Here is a 26,402-nt window from a genome sequence, read left to right on the forward strand (position 1 = left end):
AGATTTATAGATGTAGAAAATAATCTTGTGGTTACCAGGGGTGAATAAGGGGAGGGAAAATTGGAGATTGGGATCGACATATACACACTACTATATATAAAATAGTTAACTAATAAGGACCTATTGTATAGCACAGGGCACTCTACTCAATACTCTGTAATGACGTATATGGGAAAAGAATCTAAAAAATAGTGGATATATGTATATGTATAACGGACTCCCTTTGCTGTAAAGCAGAAGGTAACACAACATTGTATATCAACTATACTCCAATAAATATTAAAATAAAAGATAGAATGTAAAATGCCACCGACTAACCTCATCTCAATGGAAGGGACTATCTATCAAAAGGCATTAATCAGAAAAAGGAAAAGAAAGATTATTACAGACAATGTTTTCTCTTCTTTAGACAGCACAGCTTATTCCAGTTCACTCCTTTTTTTTTCAGGCTCCCCTCTCAGATATATATATTTTTTTTTGAGTGAGGCAGAATATGGAGTAGAGTGTTCACATTCTGGTGACATAATGCTTGTCTTTAAATCCTGACCCCATTACTTATTAGTGGTGCCTCTTTGGGCATTTTTCTTAACCTCTCTGGGCCTTTGTTTGCCCATTTTCAAAATGAGGAATGTAATAAATAGGAAATAGGACTGTGGTGAAGATTAAATGCGATAATGCAAGTAAAATATTTTGATCAGTCTGGCATATAGTAACTGTCAAATTTCACTAAGATAATAATACAAACCTTTATTGACCCCTTTTAAATATGAATGCTTTTTTGAATGTTACCCACATTCCCTCAGATATTATCATCTAGAGGCGGTGTGTATGGATTGATGGACAACTCTATGCATGGGGAAATGAAGCCTCTTAGTTGCTTCATCTTCTCTTGGAGTTACCATTTCTTTTGCCTTCCTTAAGGAAGTTCTCCCTTCCTTGACACTTTATGTAATCTGGTTTTGCGATGTTTCCAGCATATCTGTCTTCTTGGAATTAATGTAGAGAGCCACATACTCTACAATGGAGTTCTGGTTTTAATTCCTATCTTTTGGTAGACTGGATGTCCACCATTTTTCCCCTCTCATCTCTCAGTAAACTTATTCCCACCTAAGGAATGACAAACAAGTGGAAGGTGTTGAAAATCAGTGTTTGCTGACTGTGTGTTAGAATAAATTAGAGAGCCCTGTAAAAATACAGATTCACTGGTCCCATCCCTAGAGATTCTGATTCAGCCTCTCTGAGGCAGAGTCTGAGAATCTTTATTTTTTAACGTTCTCCAGACAATTTTGTTGCCATGATATATAGTCATTCTTTTAGAAACTTGTTTAAAATGATGATTAGATTATTGGTCAGAGAATCCTGGGAGATTCCAGTCGCTACTTCAGCCAGTTTCAACCACTTTGGCAGTCACATACACATACCTATATGCCCAAATTCCCATATATACATATATCCGTACATACTCATATATGTGAGTATTCATGGTTATGATTCCAAAGGGTGCCAAGATATTCAGAACAGGCTAGGTTTATTTGCCTGGGATTTCCCATGCCTCAGCATTTGCTATCTTGAATCAGAGGAACTGAAACAAAAATTAAAATTCACACGAATAAATATTAAAGGAATTTATATAAGCTTTCAAATAATGCTTTTTGTACATTTGTAACATTTAAACTTCTGATGATACTGAAGCTAAAAAGTATACTAAGACTTCTGGGACATGCTATATATGCACTTTTTTTCTGAAGAATTTGAGAGTTTTCTAAAAACAAGGAAATGATCTTGCATAACCACAGTATAATTCTTAAAACAATGAGATTAACATTGATATGATACTATTATCTAATGTACAGATCTTATTATTAATTCAGCTAACTGAAAGGGAATCTTAGTTCATCTGTTGCCTTTGATTGTCACATTATTTTTTTGTAGTAAACATTTTTTAACTTTTTAAATTAAACTTTTTATTTCAATATAACAAACGTACAGGAAAGTGTACAAATCTTATGTGTAACATGCAATGAACTTTTAAGATTGATCACACCTCTATAACCACCACCCAGGTGAAGAAATAGAACAGTTCTTGGAAAACCACTCTTTGGGGCCTCCCCCAATCATTATTCCCATTCATTCTCTCCAAAGGTAATCACTAACCTGACTTCTAGACTAGTTTAGACTCTTTTAGAATTTTAAATAACTGGAATTACAGTATGTATTCTTTTATGTCTGGCTTCTTTTTCTCAGCATTATGTTTCTGAGATTTAGCCATATTGTCTGAATTGCAATAGTTTGTTCATACTCATTGTTGTATAGGTTTGCATTTAATTATTTTTAGATTAGTAATTGTAATCTTATTTATGGAGTTAACAGACTCAAACCTACATTAGATTAAAATCACTGCTCACATTGATATTAAAAGAACATCAGCAGATTGCCTTCAATCATGCGTTAAACTAGATAATTTAATCCTTTTGCTTATCTCCCTTTATATCCACAGTTAAATGGTACACTATCTTAAATCCTTTTTGTAACAAGGAAGGGAATGAATAAAAGTTGGGATGCTAGATGTGTGATCCGAAGCCTTCACTCTTCAGGAGAAGGTTCACACCAGAGTTCAGGGTTCCCTCCTGACTATACGGTATTATGCTGGGTGGAGTGACTGGTTTACAGTGAGAGTATATCTCCATCTTTCCTGCCAAATTCCATGTGGATATTTTCTCATTTGCCCAATATATAGGAGTCACTCAGCTAGTTTCTGGATTTCTCTCAGAGGGAATTGCTGTGTGTGTCTGTGGGAGGAGGGACGTTTAGTAGACACCTATGTCACCATCTTGGTCTCCTCTAAATCTGTATTTTTTTAAATTTTATTTTATATTGGAGCACAGTTGATTAACAATGCTGTGGTAGTTTCAGGTGTACAGCAAAGTGATTTAGTTATATATATACATGTAGTTATTCTTTTTCAAATTATTTTCCTATTTAGGTTATTATAGTATGTTGAGCAGCATTCCCTATGCTATACAGTAGGTCCTTGTTGGTTATCTATTTTAAATATAGCAGTGTGTACCTGTCAATCCCAAATTCCCAATCTATCCCTGCCCCCTTTTTTTCCCTAGTAACCATAAGTTCGTCTTCTAAGTCTGAGTCTGTTTCTCTTTTTTGTAAATGAGTTCATGTGTATCATTTTTTAAGACTCTGCATATAAGCAATATATGATATTTGTCTTTCTCTGTCTGACTTACTTCACTTAGTATGATAATCTCCAGGTCCATCCATGTTGCTGCAAATGGCATTATTTCATTCTTTTCTATGGCTGAATAATATTCCATTGTAAAATTGTACCACATCTTTTTCCATTCATCTGTCAATGGCCATTTAAGTTGCTTCCATGTCCTGACTATTGTAAATACTGCTGCAAGGAACATTGGGGTACATGTATCTTTTTGAATTATGGTTTCCTCAGGGTATATGCCCAGTAGTGGGATTGCTGGGTCATATGGTATCTCTATTTTTAGTTTTTTAAAGAACCTCCATACTGTTTGTTCTCCATCGTGGCTGTATCAATTTACATTCCCACCAATAATGCAAGAGAGTTCCCTTTTCTCCACACCCTCTCCAGCATTTATTGTTTGTAGATTATTTGCTGATGGCCATTCTGACTGGTGTGAGGTAATATCTTGTATTTTTGATTTGCATTTCTATGATAATTAGTGATTTTTGAGCATCTTTTCTTGGGCCTCTTGGCCATCTGTATGGCTTCTTTGGAGAAATGGCTATTAAGTCTTCTGCCCATTTTTTGATTGGGTTGTTTGTTTTTTGATATTGAGCCACATGAGCTCTTTGTAAATTTTGGAGATGAATCCCTTTTCGGTCACATCATTTCCAAGTATTTTCTCGCATTCTGTTGGTTTTCTTTTCGTTTTGTTTGTGCTTTCATTTGCTGTGCAAAAGCTTTTGAATTTAATTAGGTCCCATTTGTTTATTTTTGTTTTTATTTCAATTACTCTGGGAGACACATTGAAAAACATATTGCTGCGATTTGTGTCAAAGAATGCTATGCCTATGTTTTCCTCTAAGTTTTATAGTATCTGGTCTTACATTTAGGCCTTGCAGGGTTTTTTTTTTAATTAATTAATTTATTTATTTATTTTTGGCTGTGTTGGGTCTTCGTTTCTGTGCGAGGGCTTTCTCTCGTTGCGGAGAGCGGGGGCCACTCTTCATCACGGTGTGCAGGCCTCTCACTGTCACGGCCTCTCTTATTGCAGAGCACAGGCTCCAGACGCACAGGCTCAGTAGTTGTGGCTCACGGGCCCAGTTGCTCCACGGCATGTGGGATCTACCCAGACCAGGGCTCGAACCTGTGTCCCCTGCATTGGCAGGCAGATTTTCAAACACTGCGCCACCAGGGAAGCCCAGTCTTGCAGTTTTAAATTGCATTTCCTTACTATGAGAGAGATTGGTCTTCTTTTCATATGCTTAATGGTACACACACATATACACAGATGTATACATACTATGTATGAGAATTGTCTGTTCATGTCTTTTGACATGTTTTTATTTTTATTTTTTAAGCATCCTTATTGGAGTATAATTGCTTCAAAATGGTGGGTTAGTTTCTGCTTTATAACAAAGTGAATCAGCTATACATATACATATATCCCCATATCCCCTCCCTCTGTGTCTCCCTCCACCCCTCCGTATCCCAGCCCTCTAGGTGGTCACAAAACACTGAGCTGATCTCCCTGTGCTATGGGGCTGCTTCCCACCAGCTATCTATTTTAGATTTGGTAGTATATATTAGTTGATGCCACTCTCTCACTTCGTCCCAGCTTACACTTCCTCCCACCCCGTGTCCTCAAGTCCATTCTCTACATCTGCATCTTTATTCCTGTCTTGTCCCTAGGTTCTTCATTACCTTTTTTTTTTTTTTAGATTCCATATATATGTGTTAGGACATGGTATTTGGGGTTTTCTTCTGACTTACTTCACTCTGAATGACAGAGTCTAGGTCCATCCAACTCACTACAAATAACTCAATTTCATTTCTTTTTATGGCTGAGTAATATTCCAATGTATATATGTGCCACGTCGTCTTTATCCATTCATCTGTCGATGGACACTTAGGTTGCTTCCATGTCCTGGCTATTGTAAATAGAGCTTCAGTGAACATTGTGGTACATGGCTCTTTTTTGAATTATGGTTTTCTCAGTGTATATGCCCAGTAGTGGGATTGCTGGGTCACATGGTAGTACTATTTTTAGTTTTTTAAGAAAACTCCATACTGTTCTCCATAGTGGTGATACATACATTCATATATACACTTACATTCCCACCAACAGTGCAACAGGGTTCCCTTTCCCCACACCCTCTCTAGCATTTATTCTTTGTAGATTTTTTGATGATGGCCATTCTGACCCGTGTGAGTTGATACCTCATTGTAGTTTTGATTTGCATTTCTCTAATGATCAGTGATGTTGAGCATCCTTTCATGTGTTTGTTGGCAATCTGTATGTCTTCTTTGGAGAAACGTCTGTTTAGGTCTTCTGCCCATTTTTGGATTCAGCTGTTTGTTTTTTTTTATATTGACCTGCATGAGCTGCTTGTAAATTTTGCAGGTTAATTCCTTGTCAGTTGCTTCATTTGGAAATATTTTCCCCCATTCAGAGGGCTGTCTTTTTGTCTCGTTTATGGTTTACTTTGCTGTGCAAAAGCTTTTAAGTCTCATTAGGTCCCCGTTGTTTATTTTCATCTTTATTTCCATTTCTCTAGGAGGTGGGTCAAAAAGAATCTTGCTGTGATTTATGTCATAGAGTGTTTTGCCCATATTTTCCGCTAAGAGTTTCATAGTGTCTGGCCTTACATTTAGGTCTTTAATCCATTTTGAGTGTATTTTTGTGTATGGTGTTAGGGAGTGTTCTACTTTCATTCTTTTCCATGTACCTATCCACTTTTCCCAGCATCATTCATTGAAGAGGCTCTCTTTTCTCCATTGTATATTATTGCCTGCTTTATGAAAAATAAGGTGACAATATTTGTGTAGGTTTATCTCTGGGCTTTCTATCCTGTTCCATTGATCTATCTTTCTGTTTTTGTGCCAGTACCATACTGTCTTGATTACTGTAGCTTTGTAGTATAGTCTGAAGTCTGGTAGCCTGATTCTGTCACCTCCATTTTTCTTTCTCCAGATTGCTTTGGCTATTCGGGTTCTTCTGTCATCCCATACAAATTGTGAAATTTTTTGTTCTTGTTCTGTGAAAAATGCCGTTGATAGTTTGATAGGGATTGCATTGAATCTGTAGATGGCTTTGAGTAGTATAGTCATTTTCACAATGTTGATTCTTCCAATCCAAGAACACGGTATATCTCTCCATCTGTTGGTATCATCTTTAATTTCTTTCATCAGTGTCTTATAGTTTTCTGCATACAGGTCTTTTGTCTCCTTAGGTAGGTTTATTCCTGGTATTTTAATTTTTTGTGTGATATTAAATGAGAGTGTTTCCTTAATTTCTCTTTCATATTTTTCATCATTAGTGTATAGGAAAGCAAGAGATTTCTGTGCATTAATTTTGTGTCCTGCTACTTTACCAAATTCATTGATGAGCTCTAATAGTTTTCTGGTAGCATCTTTAGGATTCTCTATGTATAGTATCGTGTCCTCTGCAAACAGTAACAGCTTTACTTCTTCTTTACCAATTTCGATTCCTTTTTCTTCTCTGATTGCTGTGGCTAAAACTTCCTAAACTGTGGTGAATAATAGTGGTGAGAGTGGTCAAACTTGACTTGTTCCTGATCTTAGTGGAAATGCTTTCATTTTTCACCATTGAGAATGATGTTAGCTGTGCATTTGTCATACATGGCCTTTATTATGTTCAGGTAAGTTCCCTCTATGCCTACTTTCTGCAGGGTTTTTATCATAAATGGGTGTTGAATTTTGTAGAATACTTTTTATGCATCTATTATGATAATCATATTGTTTTTCTCCGTCAATTTTTTAATATGGTTTATCACATTGATTGGTATGCATATATTGAAGAATCCTTGCATTCCTGGGGTAAACCCCACTTGATCATTGTGTATGAACTTTTTAATGTGCTGTTGGATTCTGTTTGCTAGTATTTTGTTGTGGATTTTTGCATCTATGTTCATCAGTGATATTGACCTGTAGTTTTCTTTCTTTGTGACATCTTTGCCTGGTTTTGGTATCAGGGTGATGGTGGCCTCTTAGAATGAGTTTGGGAGTGTTCTTCCCTCTGCTATATTTTGGAAGAGTTTGAGAAGGATAGGTGTTAGCTCTTCTCTAAATGTTTGATAGAATTCTCCTTTGAAGCCATCTGGTCCTGGGTTTTTGTTTTTTCAAAAATTTTTAATCACAGTCTCAATTTCAGTGCTTGTGATTGGTCTGTATTTATTTTCAATTTCCTCCTGGTTTAGTCTCAGAAGTTTGTGCTTTTCTAAGAATTTCTTCTAGCTTGTCCATTTTATTGGCATAGAGTTGCTTGTAGTGATCTCTTATTATCCTTTGTATTTCTGCAGTGTCCATTGTTACTGCTTCTTTTTCATTTCTAATTCTATTGATTTGAGTCTTCTCCCTTTTGTTCTCGATGAGTCTGTGTAATGGTTTATCAATTTTGTTTATCTTCTCAAAGAACCAGCTTTTAATTTTGTTGGTCTTTGCTATTATTTCCTTCTTTTCTTTTTCATTTATTTCTGATCTGATCTTTATGATTTCTTTCCTTCTGCTCACTTTGGGGTTTTTCTGTTCTTCTTTCTTTAGTTGCTTTAGGTGTAAAGTTAGTTTGTTTATTTGAGATGTTTCTTGTTTCTTGAGGTAGTATTGTATTTCTATAAACTTCCCTCTTAGAACTGCTTTTGTTGCATCTCATAGGTTTTAGATCATCATGTTTTCAATGTCATTTGTTTCTATGTATTTTTTTATTTCCTCTTTGAATTCTTCAGTGATCTCTTGGTTATTTAGTAGTGTATTGTTTAGCTTCCATGTGTTTGTAGTTTTTACAGAGTTTTTCCTGTAATTGATATCAAGTCTCATAGTGTTCTGGTGAGAAAAGTTACTTGATACAATTTCAACTTTTTGAAAATTACCAAGGCTTGATTTGTGACCCAAGATATGATCTATCCTGGAGAATGTTCCATGAGCACTTGAGAAGAAAGTATAGTCTGTTGTTTGTGGATGAAATGTCCTATAAATATTAATCAAGTACGTCTTGTTTAATGTATCATTTAAAGCTTCTGTTTCCTGATTTCTTTTCATTTTGGATCATCTGTCCATTGGTGGAAGTGGGGTGTTAAAGTCCCCTACTATGATTGTGTTACTGCTGGTTTCCCGTTTGCTGTTAGCATTTGCCTTATGTATTGAGGTTTTCCTATGTTGGGTTCATCAATATTTACAATTGTTATATCTTCTTCTTGGATTGATCCCTTGATCATTATGTAGTGTCCTTCTTTGTCTCTCATAATAGGCTTTATCTTAAAATCTATTTTGTCTGTTGTGAGAATTGCTACTCCAGCTTTCTTTTGATTTCCATTTGCATGGAATATCTTTTTCCATCCCCTCACTTCCAGTCTGTATATTTCCCTAGGTCTGAAATGGGTCTCTTGTAGACAGCATATATACTGGTCTTGTTTTGCTGTCCATTTAGCCGGTCTATGTCTTTTGGTTAGAGCATTTAATTCATTTACATTTAAGGTAGTTATGGATATGTATATTCCTATTACCATTTTCTTAATTGTTTTGAGTTTTCTATTGTAGGGTTTTTCCTTCTCTTGTGTTTCCTCCCTAGAGAAGTTCCTTTAGCATTTTTTATAAAGCTGGTTTGCTATTGCTTAATTCTCTTAGCTTTTGTTTGTCTGTAATGTATTAATTTCTCCCTCAAATATGAGTGAGATCCTTGCTGGGTAGAGTAATCTTGGTTGTATGTTTTTCCCTTTCATCACTTAAAAAATGTTCTGCCACTCCCTTCTGACTTGCAGAGTTTCTGCTGAAAAATCAGTGGTTAACCTTATGGAGATTCCCTTGTAAGGTGTTTGTTGTTTTTCCCTTGCTGCTTTTACTATTTTTTCTTTGTATCTAGTTTTTGATAGTTTGATTACTATGTGTCTTGGTGTGTTGCTCCTTGGATGTATCCTGTATGGGACTCTGTGTGCTTCCTGGATTTGATTGACTATTTCCTTTCCCATAATAGGGAAGTTTTCAACTATAATCTCTTCAAATATTTTCTCAGTCCCTTTGTTTTTCTCTTTTTCTTCTGGGAACCTATAGTTCGAATATTGGTGCATTCATTGTTCCCAGAGATCCCTGAGACTGTCCTCAATTCTTTTCATTCTTTTTTTCTTTATTCTGCTCTGTGGTAGTTATTTCCACTATTTTATCTTTGAGGTCACTTATCTGTTCTTCTGCCTCAGTTATTCTGCTATTGTTTCCTTCTAGAGAATTTTTAATATCATTTATTGTGTTGTACTTCATTGTTTGTTTTCTTTTTAGTTCTTCTAGGTGCTTGTTAAACATTTCTTGTATTTTCTCTGTTGAATTTCCAAGATTTTAGATCATCTTTACTATCATTACTCTGAATTATTTTTCAGGTAGACTGCCTATTTCCTCTTAGTTTGTTTGGTCTGGTGGGTTTTTACCTTGCTCCTTCATCTACTGTTTGCTTCTCTTTCTTCTCCTTTTGCTTCACTTACTGTGTTTGGTATCTCCTTTTCACAGTCTGCACGTTTGTAGTTCCCATTATTTTTGGTCTCTGCCCCTAGTGGCTAAAGTTGGTTCAGTGGGTTGTGTAGGCTTCCTTGTGGAGGGGACTGGTGCCTGTGTTCTGGTGGATGAGGCTCGGTCTTGTCTTTCTGATGGCAGGACTGCATCTCGTGGTGTGTTTTGGGGTGTCTGTGACCTTATTATGATATTAGGCAGCCTCTGTGCTAGTGGGTGGGGTTTTGTTCCTGTCTTGCTTGCTGTTTGGCATAGTGTGTCCAGCACTGTAGCTTGCTGGTCATTGAGTGGAGCTGGGTCTTCACGTTGAGATGGAGATCTCTGGGAGATCTTTTTCCAGTTGATATTACGTGGAGCTGGGTGGTTTCTGGTGGGCTAGTGGCCTGAGCTCGGGTCTCTCACCTAAGAGGTACAGGTCTGACAGCTGGCCACAGCACCAACACCCTGTCAGCCACACGGCTCAGAAGAAAAGGGAAGAAGAGAGAAAGAAAGAAATAAAATAAAGTTATTAAAATATTTTTTTAATTATTAAAAGTTTAAAATATTAAATAGTGGTAAAGAAAGAAAAGAAAGAAAGAAGAGAGCAACCAAATGAAAAAACAAATCCACTAATGATAACAAGCACTAAAAACTATACAAAAAAAACCCAAACAAACAACAAAAAAAAAACGGACAGACATAACCCTAGGACAAATGGTAAAAGCAAAGCTATATAGACAAAATTACACAAAAAAGCGTACACATACCCACTCACAAAAAGAGAAAAAGGATAAAAATGTATATATCTATATATATATAAAAAGGAAGAGACAATAAACAATAAACAAATCTTCCAATAATAATAAACTCTAAATTCTAAACTAAGATAAACATAAGACCAGACACAAATTAGATGGAGAAAGCAAACCCGAAGTCTACAGTCACTCCCAACGTCCACTGCCTCCATTTTGGGATGATTCATTGTCTATTCAGTTCTTCCAGAGTTGCAAGGTGAATGAAGTTGATTGTGGAGGTTTAATCTGCTGCTCCTGAGGCTTCTGGGAAAAAATTCCCTTTCTCTTCTTTGTTCACAGAGCTCCTGGGGTTCAGCTTTGGATTTGACACTGCCTCTGCCTGTAGGTCGCCTGAGGGCATCTGTTCCCTGCCCATGCAGGACAGGGTTAAAGTAGCAGCTGATTAGGGGTCTCTGGCTCACTCAGACCGGGGGATGGGAGGGGTACAAAATACGGGGTGAGCCTGCAGTGGCAGAGGCCAGTGTGATGTTGCAACAGCCTGAAGCGTGCCGTGTGTTCTCCCAGGGAAGTTGTCCCTGGATCATGGAACCCTGGCAGTGGCAGGCTGCACAGGCTCCTGGGAGGGCAGGTGTGGTTAGTGACCTGTGCTTGCACACAGGCTTCTTGGTGGCTACAGCAGCAGCCTTAACATGTCACGCCCGTCTCTGGTGTCTGCGCTGGTAGCCGCGGATTGCGCCTGACTCTGGATGCTCATTTAGGCGGTGCTCTGAATCCCCTCTCCTTGTGCACCCTGAAACAATGGTCTCTTGCCTCTTAGGCAGTTCCAGACACTTTCCCGGACTCCCTCCCGGCTAGCTGTGGCACACTAGCCCAGTTCAGGCTGTGTTCACACAGGCAACCCCAGTCCTCTCCCTGGGATCTGACCTCTGAAGCCCAAGCCTCAGCTCCCAGCCTCCACCCGCCCTGTCGGGTGAGCAGACAAGCCTTTCAAGCTGGTGAATGCTGGTCGGCACTGATCCTCTGCACAGGAATCTGTCTGCTTTGCCCTCTGCATGCCTTTTTGTGCTCTTTTCCGTGGCTCCAAAGCTTCCCCACCGCCACCCCTCTGTCACCGCCAGTGAAGGGGCTTCCTAGTGTGTGGAAACTTTTCCTCCTTCACAGCTCCCTCCAATAGGTGCAGGTCCTGTCCCTATTCTTTTGTCTCTGTTTTTTCTTTCTTTTTTTTTTTTTTTTTTGCCCTACCCAGGTACGTGGGGAGTTTCTTGCCTTTTGGGAAGTCTGAGGTCTTCTGCCAGCGTTCAGTAGGTGTTCTGTAGGAGTTGTACCACATGTAGATGTATTTCTGATGTATTTGTGGGGAGGAAGGTGATCTTTACGTCTTACTCCTCCATCCACCTTGAAGGTCTCTCTCAAGACTGCTTTTTGAAGACTGCTTAGAACACCTTTCCCTAAGTGCTCTGATCTACCCTGTCTTTCAGTATTTTTACACTTTCTGTAGACTTTGTCTTTCTGGTGCTAGCTTTAGATTAATCTTAGACCTCTAGTCCTCTTTATTTCTCATGAATGAACTTTGCCCAGCATTGCCCTTGCTTTCTACAAAGGTTTGTGGAGGGGGACTATGAGTGATACCTCACTGGGATTTGGTGTTTATTTTCCTACTTACAATTAATTTGGAATTTGGGTGTTCTCTGTGTTTTCATGTGGAGGGCATGGCTTTGTGTACTTTTATGTGTTTCTAGTGGTTCTGTGTTGATTTATGGAGGATGTGTAGGGAGATTTAGATTTTTCATGGCCACAATTACCTCAACATAAGCATTTCCCATATGATTAAAAGTGCTTTGCAAATATTTTAATGGCTGCATAATATTATGATAGACAAAAGAACCAAAATTTATCAGATCATTTCCTTCTTATTGAGCATTTCATTTGTCTCCTTTTTTGTGATTACATAGTTTGTGGATGAAGTCTTTCTAATGTTTACTTTGCATAGATTTGCTGAAGTAGAATTATTGTCTCAAGGTTATAAATATTATTAATAATCTTGATATAATTTGAATCCAGGGAGAACCAGTAGATCACATATGGATTTATTTTAATCAGCTAACTAAGGTTGCTTCCATCTTTTTTTCAGGTAGCACCCCTGTCTTCTACATATATAGCAGGAACCAGGTCTGAAATAGCTGGGAGGCATCAGCGTGGCTATTTCTGGTGTTTACAACCAGTATCTCTGCTTATTGATGGAACCATGTGCCATTATTGGTTATTAAATATTTGAAGATCTCCTGTAGCCGTAGTTTATAATATTTGTTTTCCTATGAGTGTATTGTCTTTTATCACTCTACTTGGGACACATACATATACAGCAACAACAAAAGGACAAGTGACCTCTATTTCAGCTCTCCTTTAGTCTGCCATCCCTGGGTTTTATAAGTGAAGAAGGGAGATAAGCAAGAGACTGAGCTGGCAAGGCTGTAACTTGGTGAACCTGATCAATCCTCACATTAATCATTACTGCCTTCATGACTTGTGTCAGAGACTGATAGTCTCATTTTTCCTCCACTTTCTGTTAGTGACTTCTCTTTCTTCCTCTCAGTCGATCAGTTTTATCAACTGCAAGTAATCAAAGCTTATCTTACTATTAATGCAACCAGAATTTTCACAGTAATATCATATTACTCATGTTTTCTTCATTAGTTGGTACACTCTGACATGACTCATGTGTTTTAGAGGAGCCACTATGACCTTGCTATTGTGGGGGTATTTTTGTTGTTGTGTTTTTGTTTTTGTTTTTCTGCCTCTAAATGTGAGGGAAATAAACATTGTGCCCTCATTTGGAGTGGTGGTTAGAACTTTGACCAAGATATTCCTATGATTATTTTTACTCCCAATCTTATTATCTATCACATAACAAAACACAACAGGAAAACAGCCTCACCCTAGAATCACATTTGAGAAGTTGTTATTCAAAAACAAAACAAAACAAAACAAAACTTCCCAGGCCTAACCCTGGACCCAATGAAACAGTCTCTTGTCTTGGGATCCAGGAATCTGTATTTCACAAAGCTTCCCTAATGTCTCTGGTGCCGTTTGTCACCTGACTATAGGCTCATTTTGGGGATGCATAGTTTCAGTGCATATTCTACATCAAACGATGACCCCAATATAGCTGTCAAATGGTCATCTCTGTTCCAGTTTCTAGAACTTGTTAACCTTGCTATATATTCATGATGTGCTCCAGGGTGCATACAAAACTTCATTTTCTAATATGCTCAGAATGTCATTCCCAAACCAAGAGCCTATAAAAATTCATTTGGTTTTCTGCAAATTGAATGTTTTTTTTTTACATGTTAATTCTTCTGTTAATTTGAAATTGAATATGTTTGGTTGTGAAATAGGGATCTAACTGAATTTTTTCCAAATTATTAATTTTCTATGCTCCATTTATTGAATGTCTTCTTTTTTCACTAATTTATAATGCTGCTTTTATTGTATATTAAGCTCTTATATTTACATGATGATCTTTTCATGAGCTCTTCACTTTTTCCATTTGTTATTCTTGTACTAGTATGACCTTGTTATTGTTGTAGCATCTTTAATCATTTTCCTATCAAGTAGCACAAATTCTCCCCAATTATTCTTCTTTAAAAAAATGTTTAAACCATTTTTGCCAACTCATTGTCCCATGTAAACTTCTTATCATGTTCCAGAAAACATAAGCTTTTTGACATTTTTATTTGAATCCTATTAAATCTAAAACTTAAATGGAGTCTAGTTGATAACTTTTCAATATTTAGTCTTTCTGTACAGAATCACAGTATATGTTTTCATTTATGCAGTTTTCTTTTTATATTTTATACTTTTTTCTAGATAAGTCCTAAATGTTTATGCATATTTATTCCTAGGTTTGATTATAAAAATAACATATACACACACACACACATGCACAGAGTACCATTTTTCCTATTATCAATAAATTTTTGAACTGATTATTGCTAGTGTATAAGATGCTTATGATTTTTGTATCTTTATTTTCTGACCAAGGATTTTAACAAGATTTCCTGTGAGTTTTAACAATTTTTTAATTGTTTATTTTGGGTTTTTCGGGTGGACAGTTACGTCATTGATAAATAATTCTTACTCTATCTCCTTTCCAACAGCTCTAAGTTTCCTATTCCTTGTTTAATTACATTAAATGTCCTAGCTGTTCACTGCCTTTGCCATTCATTAAAATCATCTGGAGAATTTAAAAAACAACCAGGACTCACCTCCAGAGGTTCTGATTTACTTTACATGGAGAGGAGCCTGGACATTGTTATTTTCAAAGTTTCTCAGAGATTTCTAGAAGTTAGGTTTGAGAATCATTGTTCAAAACACTCTGATCCAATGATAAGTAGTAGTGGTGAAAGAAGGATTCCTTTCTGGCTTCTGATCTTAAGCTTTAACTATGATATCAACTGATCATTTGAGACAGATTCAGTGGTGTACTGGATGCGCTCATACTGGCTTATGAGACCTGACTTTGCACATCTTTTCCAAACTTCAAGTTTATTGACATCATGTGGTAGCTTGGAATTGGCCCCACTCCACAGAATTTGGCAAATGCTGCAAATCAAGGCTCCCCTCCTCTCCCAGCATACTATTGTAAATATTTCCTTCTATTCCTAATCTAAGGGTAATTTTTATCTTCATTACTATTTGAGTTTTATTGAAGCCACCTTTCATCATATTGACAACTTATCACCAAAGTTTTAAAACTTTCTATTTCTTGCAGTAATTTTTTTTCAGATGGATGCCTGTATTCTGATTCTTCAGAGTGTTTCCCTTATTTTGAGCTACATTGACTTTTCCTGGCCCTAATAACTTTTCAGTTTGTTGTTTCTATTACATTATAGACAAGGAGGAGTCAAATTTGGGTTTGTAAGATATTGGTTTGAGTTCTTGCTCAAACTTTCAGGTCCAAATGAGTAGAAAAGCGAAACATTACTCCAACAATCACTGCTGTGGTAAACCTCAGATTCAGAGGGTAGTTCGTTTGGGTGGAAAAGAAAATCTCAGTCACTAACTTAGAGGAATATCTTGACTGCATGTTTCTCCAATAATTCTCTATAAATACTATCTTGTCACAAAGATGTGCATAAGAATTAGGCAATATAAAGCTGAAATTGGCATTCTCTGAGAAGTAATTGGAATTCAGAAATCATAGTCATGTCAGTTACATGCAGACCCATATGTTTTACAATCAAATGAGCTGAAATTTGGGTAGATAGGTTCTTTTGAAGATTAAGAAGCCTAAATGCGACACATGGCTAAATTTATGGCCACTTTACTTTCACTGAGAATGGACAGGCCTTGGGCAGGGCCAAGATTTTACACAAATAAGGCTGCAGTAAGCTTCAGAATATACCAATTACCAATTTATATAGGAGGATATTATTCTCATTCAAGCAATTGAAGTGTTGATTCTATAGCTGGGAATCTTTTGCCTTTACTTAGTGCAAAAGGATGAAGCTTACCTACTATATGCCAGACACTCTTCTGAGAGAAAAGGATTATATAAGGGGAAGCACAGGCACAGGCTTAAAGTGGTTGCCCCTCTGGAGGGCATAGGCACTAAACCTCTTGGGCATCACTGCAGCACCTTCTCTGCCAGCATGCAGAGTGCAAGAGCTATGGAGGTGTGACTACTTCCACATGTATTTTGATGGGTGGAGGCAAAGGGCTGTTGTAAGCCATGGCCACCACAGAGTCCCCACTGGTGCAATGCCAAATGGAGCTGTGGGAATGGGGCTGCCTCCATTACCCCAGACTAGTAGAACCACATGTATGCAGTTTCAGCCTGGGAGTCACCCGCACTGAACTCTGACCCAGGAGAGCTGCAGAATGTGCTGTGCCGACCAAGCCATGGGAGCAGGGCCACCCAAAGCCTTGGGGACAGGACCACTACCCCAGTGTGTCTAGAAGGCAGGATCCCCACCCAAACTGGCCTTAAGTTTTGGGACTTGCTCAGTACCAGTACCCCTTTCTATTTTCTTATTTCTTCCTTTTGGAATGGGAGTGTTTGTTCTATGCCTGTCCCATATTTGTATTTTGGAAGCACCTAACATGCTTGATTTCGCAGGTTGCCAGCTGGAGAGCAGTTTGCTTCAGGATGAATTATCTCACCAGTATCTGATTTGATGATATTTAGATAAGACATTGAACTTAGACATTTTTTTAAATCATAAACTTTATTTAACCCTATATATTAAGAATATTACCAATTTAATATGTAATATAACAAATTATTAATGAGATATTTTACATTCCTTTTTGTACTAATTCTTCAAAATGTGGTGTCTATTTTATACTTACAGAATACCTCAACTCCAACTAACCGCTATTTTTCCTTCCATTTTTATTGAGATATAATTGACATATATATGTTTAAGGTGTACAAAATAATGATTTGACTTACATACATCATGAAATGATTACCACAATAAGCTTACTAAAAATCCATAGTCTCATATAAATATAGCATAAAAGAAATAGAAAATAAGATTTACTGTTTTAACAACTTTCATATACAACATAGAGCAGTGTTAATTATCTTTGTCATGTTGTAAATTACATATCTAGTACTTACTGATCTTATAACTAGAAGCTTGTACCTTTTGACTACCTTCATCTAATTCCCCCTTCCTCCATGCCCTGTCTCTGATAACCACAAAGCTGACCTCTTTTTCTCTGAATTTGTTTGTTGGTTTTTGAAGTATAATTGACCTACAGCAGTGTGTTAGTTCCTGGTACACAAGATAGTGATTCAATATTTCTGTACATTTAAAAATGATCACCATGATAAGTATAGTTGTCATCTGTCACCTTACAAAGATATTACATAATTATTGACTATATTCCCCACACTGTACATTTCATAATGTAACTAGAAGTTTAATCTCCCTAACCTATTTCTCTCCTCCCCTCAACCACTACTCCACTGACAACCACCTGTTTATTCTCTTTATCTATGACTCTGTTTGGTTATGTTTTCACGTTTGTTTTGTTTTTTTTAGATTCCACATGTAAGTGAAATCATACAGTATTTGTCTTACTCTGTCTGACTTATTTCACTTAGCATAATACCCCCTAGGTCCACCCATGCTGTGACAAGTAGCAAGATTTCATTCTTTTTTATGGCTGAGTAATATTCCACTGTGTGTATATACCATATATTCCTTATCCATTCATTTGTCGATGGACACTTAGGTTGAACCTAACATATGGGTGCATATATCTTTTCAAATTAGTGTTTTCATTTTCTTCGCATAAATACCCAGAGTGGAGTTTCTGGATTTTATGGTAGTTTTATTTTCAATTTTTTAAGGAATCTTCATATTGCTTTCCATAGGGGCTGCACCAGTGTACATTCCTACCAACAGTGAATGAGTGTTCTTTTCTCCACATCTTCACCAACACTTATTATTTCTTGTCTTTTTGATAATAGCCATTCTGACAGATGTGAGGTGTTAGCTCATTGTAGTTTTGATTTGCATTTCCCTAATGATTTTGAACATCTTTTCATGCGCCTGTGGCTATCTATCTGTGTATCTTCTTTGGAAAAATCTCTATTCATGTCCTCTGTCATTTTTAAAATTGTGTTGTTGGTTTCTTTGAAGTGGAATTATATGATTTCTTTTTTATATTTTGAATATAATATATATATATTATCCTTGTATATATCCTTGTTGTGTGTGTGTGTGTGTTGTATATGTGTGTGTGTGTATACATATATATATATATTCTTGTTGGATATATCATTTGCAAATATCTTCTTGCATTCAGTAAGGTGGCTTTTCATTTTGTTGATAGTTTCCTTTGCTGTGCAAAAGCTTTGTAAGTTGATGTAGTCTCACTTTTTTTTTGCTTTTATTTTCCTTGCCTGAGGAGACATATTCCAAAAAATATTACTAAGACTGATATCAAAGAGCCTACCACTTATGTTTTCTTCTAGGTGTTTTATGGTTTCTGGTCTTGTATTTAAGCGTTTAATTCATTTTGAGTTTATTTTTGTATGTGGCATGAGAAAGTAGTCCAGTTTGATTCTTCTGCATGTAACTAGCTGTCCAGTTTTCCCAAACCATTTATTGGAAAGAGGGTCTTCTCCCCATGGTATATTCTTGCCTCCTTTGTCGTAGGTTAATTTACTATATAAGCATGGGTTTATTTCTGGATGCTCTATGCTGTTCCATTGATCTATGGGACTGTTTTTGTGCCAGTACCATACTATTTTTATTACTGTAGCTTTGTAGTATAGTTTGAATTCAGGACATGTGATACGTCTACTTCTGTACTTCTTTCTGAGGTTTGTTTTGGCTATTTGGGGTCTTGTGTTTCCATACAAATTTTAGAATTATTTGTTCTACTTTTGTGGAAAATGCCATTTGTATTTTGATAGGGATTTCATTGAATATTATATTACTGTTATTTCTTTCTAGTTTAATTTCATATTGGTGTAAGGTTTTATTCTTTTGAATTTATTAAGGTCTGTTTTATGGCCCAGAATGTGGTCTATCTTAATGAATGTTCTATATGAACTTTAGAAGAATGTGTATTCGCTTTTGTTGGATGAAGTAGTCTATAAATGTCAATTAAATCCAGCTGATTGATGATGCTGTTCAGTTCAATTACTTACTGATTTTTTAACCGTTGTATCTGTCAATTACCAATAAAGGGGTGTTGAAAAGCACATGTTTCAGTGCTTTTTTGTTGGATGCATATCTTTTAAGGATAGGTATGTATCCTTGGAGAATTAATCCTTCTATTTAATGGCCCTCTTTATCCCTGATAATTTCCTTGATCTGAAGTCTGCTTTGTTTGAAATGAATAGAGCTACCTCAGCTTTGTTTTTGATTAATGTTAGCGTGGTATATGGTTCTCCGTCCCTTTTTTAATCTATATGTCTCTTTATATTTGAAGTCGGTTTCTTGTAGATAATATATAATTAAGTCTTATTTTATAATACACTCTGACAGTCTGTGTATTTTCATTGGTGTATTTATACCATTGACATTTAAAGTGATTATTGATATAGTTGGATTAATACCTACCATACTTGCTACATTTTTCTGGTCATGGTCCTTGTTCTTCATTTCTCTTTTCATTTTCCACTCTTTTTCTGCCTTCTCTGGGTTTAACTGAGTATTTTTTATGATTCTATTTTTTCTATTCTGTTAACGTATAAATTATACTTTTTTAAAACTCATTTTTAGTGGTTGCCCTTACATTTGCAGCATACATTTACAATTTATCCAAGTCCTCTTTCAAATAATACCATACCACTACACTGTTAGTGCCAGTACTTTATAACAGAATGTTTCTAATTCCTCTCTTTAATCCCTTATAACATTTTTGTCATTCATTTCACTTTCCATAAGCTATAATCACTGAATACATTGTTGCTATTATTTTAAACTTTTATCTCTTAGACCAGTTAATAATAAGAGTAATAGTGTTTTGTTTACCTTCATTTATTCCTCCTCTAATACTCTTCATTTCTTTATGTAAATATGAATTATTGACCTATAGGTTTCTCTGTGAAGAACTTCTTTTAACATCTCTTGCAAGGGAGATCTACTGGTGACAAATTTTCTCAAATTGTAGATTTGTAGATCAAACAATTGTCCTTGTTTTTATTTCCTCTCTTGTCTTTTGTTTTTTTGAGAAAGTATTTATTTCTCATTCACCTTTGAAAGGTAATTTCTTTCTTTCAGGCTGGTCTTTTTTTTCCTTTTAACACTTTAAATATTTCATTCCACTCTCTTCTTGTTTACATGGTTCCTTGAGAAAAGGTGGAATAATTCTTATTGTGCTCTTCCTTCAGTAAGGTGTTTTTTCTTCTGGCTTCTATCAAGATTTTGTCTTTGGTTTTACTCAGTTTGATTGTGGTATGCCTAGGTGTAGATTCTTTTGATATATATCCTGATTGGTGTTTTCCAAGATTCCTGGATTTGTGGTTTTGTGTTTATTATTAGTTTTCAGAAATTCTCAGTCATCATTGCTTAAGATGTTTCTGCTGTTCCTTTTTCTCTTTCTTCTCCTTCTAGTATTCCCATTGCATGTATGTTACACCTTTTGTTATTGTCCCACAGTTTTCGGATATTCTCTTCTGTTTTTTTCTTTCTTTCTTTTTTTTCCTCATTGCATTTTATTTTTGGAAGTTTATACTGACATATCTTCAAGTTCACTGATTATTTTCTCACCTGTGTCCATCAAAGGAATTCTTCATTCTGTTATGGTGTTTCTGATTTCTAAAATTTCCTTTTGATTCTTTCTTAAGGCTTCTATCTCTCTGCTTACATTAATCCAACTCCTTTTTGTAATGTTGTCCACTTTACCCATTATGGTCCTTGGTATATTAATCATAGTTGTTTTAAATTCCTAGTTTGATAATTATAAAGTATCTGCCATATCTGAGTCTTATTATGATGCTTTCTGTGTTTCTTGAAACTTTTTTTGTCTTTTAGTGTTTTCTTGTAATTTTTGTTGCAAGCCGGACATTATGGGTAAAAGGAACTGAGGTAAATGGGTCTTTAGCATGAGGTTTTATTTATCTGGCTAGAGTTTAGCTTGTGTTTTTTGGTTGCTGTAACTGTAGGTCTCAGGGGCTAAACTTACCTCTGGTGTCCTTGTTTTTATTTCCTCTCTTGTCTTTTGTTTTCCCTAGAGACTTCTTAAATATTGTCTGAGAAGAATAATTCTTTTAGTCATATTCCCTTGTTATTATCCAGGAAGCCTGTTGATATGGTGGTAAGGTGTGAGGGCAGGGGTAGTGTTCTACAATTCTACAGTTATGTGTCAGTATTTTAGTGAACCTGTGCTTCTGGCCTGTGACTTTCACAAGCATTTCTCAGTTTTGTTTCAGTTTTCTCCCTTAGAAGAGACAGGAAGGGATTTCATTTCTGGAATTGGGAAATTTCCCCCTTCCCAGGTCAGTTAAGCTCTGGTAAAGTAGTTTCTCTTGAGGGTAGGCCTTATTAAGAAGAATGAAATGCTCTGTGCATGTTTTTAAATGGCTAATTTTCTTATCCCCTTCTCAGAATTACAGTAACATGAGGGAATTTTTCTCAGATCTTCACTGTGAGAACCTGATAGGGCTCCTGGAGGTAAAACTCACAAAAACTTGGGAGTCTCCTAGGACTGGGCCTGCTTAAAATTTTTAACTCTCAATCTTGTCCACACTGAGCCACTAGCAATTTGCCAGTTACAGATTGGGTTTTCCTAGCCCTGTACTGTTTCCCAAGGAGTTTTCTAACCTTGGGCTTCTGCTCTATAAGTTTTGATTCTCTGTATGTGCCTGTGTGTTTATTCAGTTTGCCCTATGACCTCAGTTCTCTGATGGAACTAAGAGGAGTTGACTTTCAGTTTGTTCCATTTTTTTTTCTTATTGTGTGAATGAAAGAGGTGGCTTCCAAGCTCCTTTCCCTAGCTGGAATATAAGGGAATTTTTGAGACCTCAAAAACATGTTTGTTGTAAAGTTTTCATCTTTTGAAAACTGGTTAGAGTAACCATCTTTTAATTAATGCACTTTAAATGTAAGATAAAATGTAAGATCTTGTGGAATGTTAACTTTTTTCTCATTTTTTTCTTCTCAAATAGATCCTAAATGTCCAGGAGATGTTGATTTTCATAATAGTGACTGGGACATTAAGACAATCACCAGCTCCTTGAAATTCTACCTCAGGTATATCTGATATGATTTGGAACATTCCTTTTCAGAGTTGATGAAATATTTCTGGATGGAGATTGGAGTTAATGTGGTCCCAATTTTGGGAGGTTGGATAGGATTGCTAAAGAAAAAAATAGTGAAAAAAATTTCTGTCAAAGAAGAATGTACATTCGGAGACTTTTTAAAATTTGGGAATTTAAGCGAGGGAAGCATTAAAATAATAGAATAGTTATTGAAATATGGCTTTTTTGAAGAAAATTGGCTTTAAAAAAGATTATTTAAAAATCACGCCCTTAAAATAATTGAAGTTTTGCCATTGTGCATAGATAGGGTGATGTCACAAATGGGCTCATAAGTAAAATCAAGAGTTGTGACATTTCAAGGTTGTTAACATGTTTTGGTGGATAATAACCATTTTGAAACATTAAATTGCATTTACACAAACATAATTTGTGTATTTGTATGTCTTTTGTTAAAATGGAAATAAAAACCAAAAAACTACAACCATAAAAATGTTAGAACTGAATGAAGTGATGGCAGTCGGGAAAAAAATTAACTTACAAGCAAAATTTGGGGATGCACAATGATGATGAATGTATCATTCAGTTTATTGGCATAGATTTATATTACGTAAAAATATTTGTGACATATGCACTTTTTAAAGTCATTCATTTCTTACCATTTTCTATGTCCCATGTATGCACCATACTTTATGTGGTAAAATGTCTTCTTTTCAATTACTGTACTCTTTAGACATTAAGATAGGTACTCTAGCTATGGGAAATGTCATTAATCCAAAATAGATTGGGTCCCAGATATTGCTATTAAATGACCTTCTGCTGTAGCATCATCTTAGAACTTTAAGTAAACATGAATGCTCTTTCCAGGGGTATTTCTCCTGCATATGCCGAAGAAGAAAAGCACTGGTGTTGGAGGGTTTATTCTGTGCTAGGCTGTGTTCTAGTTGCTTACGTTGACAATATCATTGTTTTTTTTCTCACAATAATCTTATAAGGTAGGTGTTACCATACTCATTTTACAGATGAAGAAATTAAATCATATCCCTCCCCCATTAAGTAATATTCATGATCATGGCTCATATTATTTGAACCTAAGTATCTCTGACTTATAAGGCCACTGGTATTGGAACACCTTATTCCCCTGTTCCCCACTGCCCAGGAGCTGTGGCCTTCTTGTAGTTGCTTGGGTAATTTAAGAAAGACAGAGCAATCTGCTATGCATACTTTCAGGAGACTCGTGATGATGAGAATAATGCAAGTAAATAACTCTGTGTCTCTAGCCTCCTTAAAAGGAGTTAGTTTTTTCAGAGATTTATATAGAGTAAGTCCCTCCCACATTACGTCTTTCCCAGCTTATCCCGTGACAAGCAGTGTAGCTCTTTTGAAAGATGAGAAGATCGAGCCTGAAAGTTTGAGTGGCCTGTACCCCCAATAAGAGATATTTGTTCTTAAGTGTCTTATCCATGAACATTTAATATGTACTAGCCAGTCAACACCCTTTAGATTTCTTAAATGTGTCAGTATTTTCATAGTGGACTTCCTCCATCTGTGTTCTAGGCACCTAACTCACCCCTTGTCTCCAACACTTCTAGAAAATTACTGTAAAAAACATCCCTTCTCTCTTCTGTATCTTTACCCTCTCTCATTCAACAGGCTTTTTCCTCTCAGCATGTAAATATGCTCCAACATTACACATCTCTTTGCATTCATTTATTCTACTGTTCACTAAACCATTCAGTAAACATTTCCTGACCTACTCTATGCCTAGCATGGTGTCTGGCAGTAGCCATACAGTTGTGAGTAGATATGACCTTAAAAAGGTTATAGTCCAGTGAAGTGGACAGACAAAAGACAAATAATTATACAAATATAATGTGCTATGATAAGTTCTCTGAAGGAAAAGTGCAAGGTGCTATGCAGTCATATAATAGGAAGGCCTAACTTATTCTGGTTTTTAGTTTGGAATGATGTTTGAATTATAACTTGGAGTCAACTGGGGATGGAGGGAGGCATTTCCAGACAGAAATAACTTCATATGCAAAGACCTTGAAGCAAGAGGAAGACCCTTTTAAGAAACTATATGTACCAGTTTACGTGGAGTATTGAGTGTAGACAGGGAGGGAGAGATATGTAGGGGCCAGATCATACAAGGGCTTTTAGGGCATTTTAAGAATTGGGGTATGAATTTATATTAAAAGGAATGAGAATATATTGAAAGATTTTTAAGCAGGAGGTTATATGATGAGATTTGCATTTTGATAAAAACATAGAGAGATGAGATTAGAGAGAGGCAAAATAAGTAGAGGTGGAAGCCAATTAGCAAGCTATTGCTGTGGTCCCGGAAAGAGATGATGCTTCTGTGTGGACTAGGGAGTAGCGGTGGGGATAGATAGAAATAAGCATATTCAAGAGATTTAGGGAGTAAACTTGGATATGAAGATGGAGGAGAGGGAGATAAAAGAATGGCTTCCACATTTCCCGCCCATACAACCAAATGATGGTCATACATTTACTGATTTGGGAAACATAAGAAAATGACTAAATTTGAGGGATATGACAAGTTAGGTTTTGGATATGTCAAATTTGGGTGTCTTTGAAGAAATTAGGACAAGAATTTTAAGTAGGCAATTTGATATATAGGAAATATATAGGAATGAAACTCAAGAATTCTGGGCTCGAGCTAAAAAATTGAGAATCATCAACAGTGTAGATGATAATTGGAGTCAGGAGCTTAGATGAGATTGCCTAGTGAGATATTTCACCCCTTCCCAATCTAGCTTCAGTGTATGAAGTAATATACAATCCCTGTCTCTGCTTCTTAATGTCCCTGTTTACTCCTTAACCCACTGCAGTCTGACTCCCGCCCCCTCTGCTCTACTGAAGCTGCTCTTGCCAAGGTCACCAGTGATTCCCTCAGTTCTAAACACAATGGACAATTGTCAGCCTTTACCTTATTTGACCTCTTTGTAGCATTTGAAGCTGTTAACAAGCCCTCCTTGAAACTTTCTTCTTTTCGATTCTGCTAATCCATTGCTTTTGGATTTTCTCTCACCTCTTTGACAATTTTTAGAAGTCCCTTTTATGGACTTTCTACCTGGTATTTCCTAGGGCTTTCCTCTCTTTTTACTACACTGAGGGGATGGAAAATTCAAATATCCACAAGAGCCAGGACATGAAAATGACTGAAGTAGACTGCTTTTATGTTAAACATGTTGCATATAAAACCTTTACTTGCATAGCAATCCCTTTGTTTATATATAAACAGCAATATTCTTTACTTCCACAAATAACCATATGGACCCAATATAGACAGATCTTTCAGTTTTTCAATAGAGGCAGACAATATTGACTTTTATGTGTAATATACAATTTTTTCGTATTCTGATGACTCATTCAATTCCATTTACTTTTTACACACTACTCTGGACAGGGAAGAATTGTTGAAAGGTCTCATGTAGCTGTTGGCTGCCAGTTTGTCATCTTTCCTTGAGCAGTGGTATCTGTTCTCATGGTTCTAATCACCCTCCTAGGCTCATGATTTCCACATCTACTTCTCAGATCTAGAAAGGCACTCCATCCATCTTCCTAATAAACATCTGCCTTTGGCTATCCCAGAAACCCTTCTGACATAGCATCTCCACTTCCCTCTCAATCAATTTCTAATCTATTCAATCACCCAAACCAGATTACTCTCTCCGTCACCAACATATGCAATTATTGAAGCTCTGTCTTTAATGTCTTTCAAATGACTCTCCTCACATTTTCTTTCTATCCCTAATGGCACTATTTTTGTTTAGGCCTTTATTATTTCTCACCTAGATTACTACAATAATAGCAGTGGCAAGCAGTATAAAGTAGTGATTAAGAACATGGACTTGAGACAGACTGCTAAATTCTGCCACTTACTAATTGTGTGGTCTAGGATGAACTATTTAACTTTTCTGAAGCTCAGTTTCCTTATCTATAAAGTGGAGATAATAACAATATCTACCTTACAGGGTTGTCATGAGAATTAAGTGAGTAAATATATATAAACCACTTAGAACAGTGGATAGTTTGTTATTATTATTATTAGTGTATTACTTCCTTCCTCTGAGCCATGCATCACCTACATTTTGTATGTGGAACTCTCCTCAACTAGACTATTAGCTCCTTGGAGGTTTAGACTATGTCTAATTCATCTGGATCACCAATACCTGGCACAATGCCAGTCACAAGT

The 26,402-nt window shown here is 36.4% G+C and overlaps 1 protein-coding gene across 1 annotated transcript in view; it reads left to right on the forward strand.

The window, feature by feature from the left end:
- Nucleotides 1-26,402, forward strand: part of OPHN1 (oligophrenin 1) — a 684,959-nt gene that overhangs the window by 443,230 nt on the left and 215,327 nt on the right. Inside the window, exon 16 of the mRNA XM_022561083.3 lies at nt 22,094-22,178. Coding sequence (XP_022416791.1) covers nt 22,094-22,178 — 85 coding nt within the window. The remainder of the gene's footprint in view (nt 1-22,093; nt 22,179-26,402) is intronic.

This window comes from Delphinapterus leucas, chromosome X (genome assembly GCF_059928025.1).
Source record: "Delphinapterus leucas isolate spDelLeu-1000000601 "Yukka" chromosome X, BTC_Dleu_Yukka2, whole genome shotgun sequence".
NCBI lineage: Eukaryota > Metazoa > Chordata > Mammalia > Artiodactyla > Monodontidae > Delphinapterus > Delphinapterus leucas.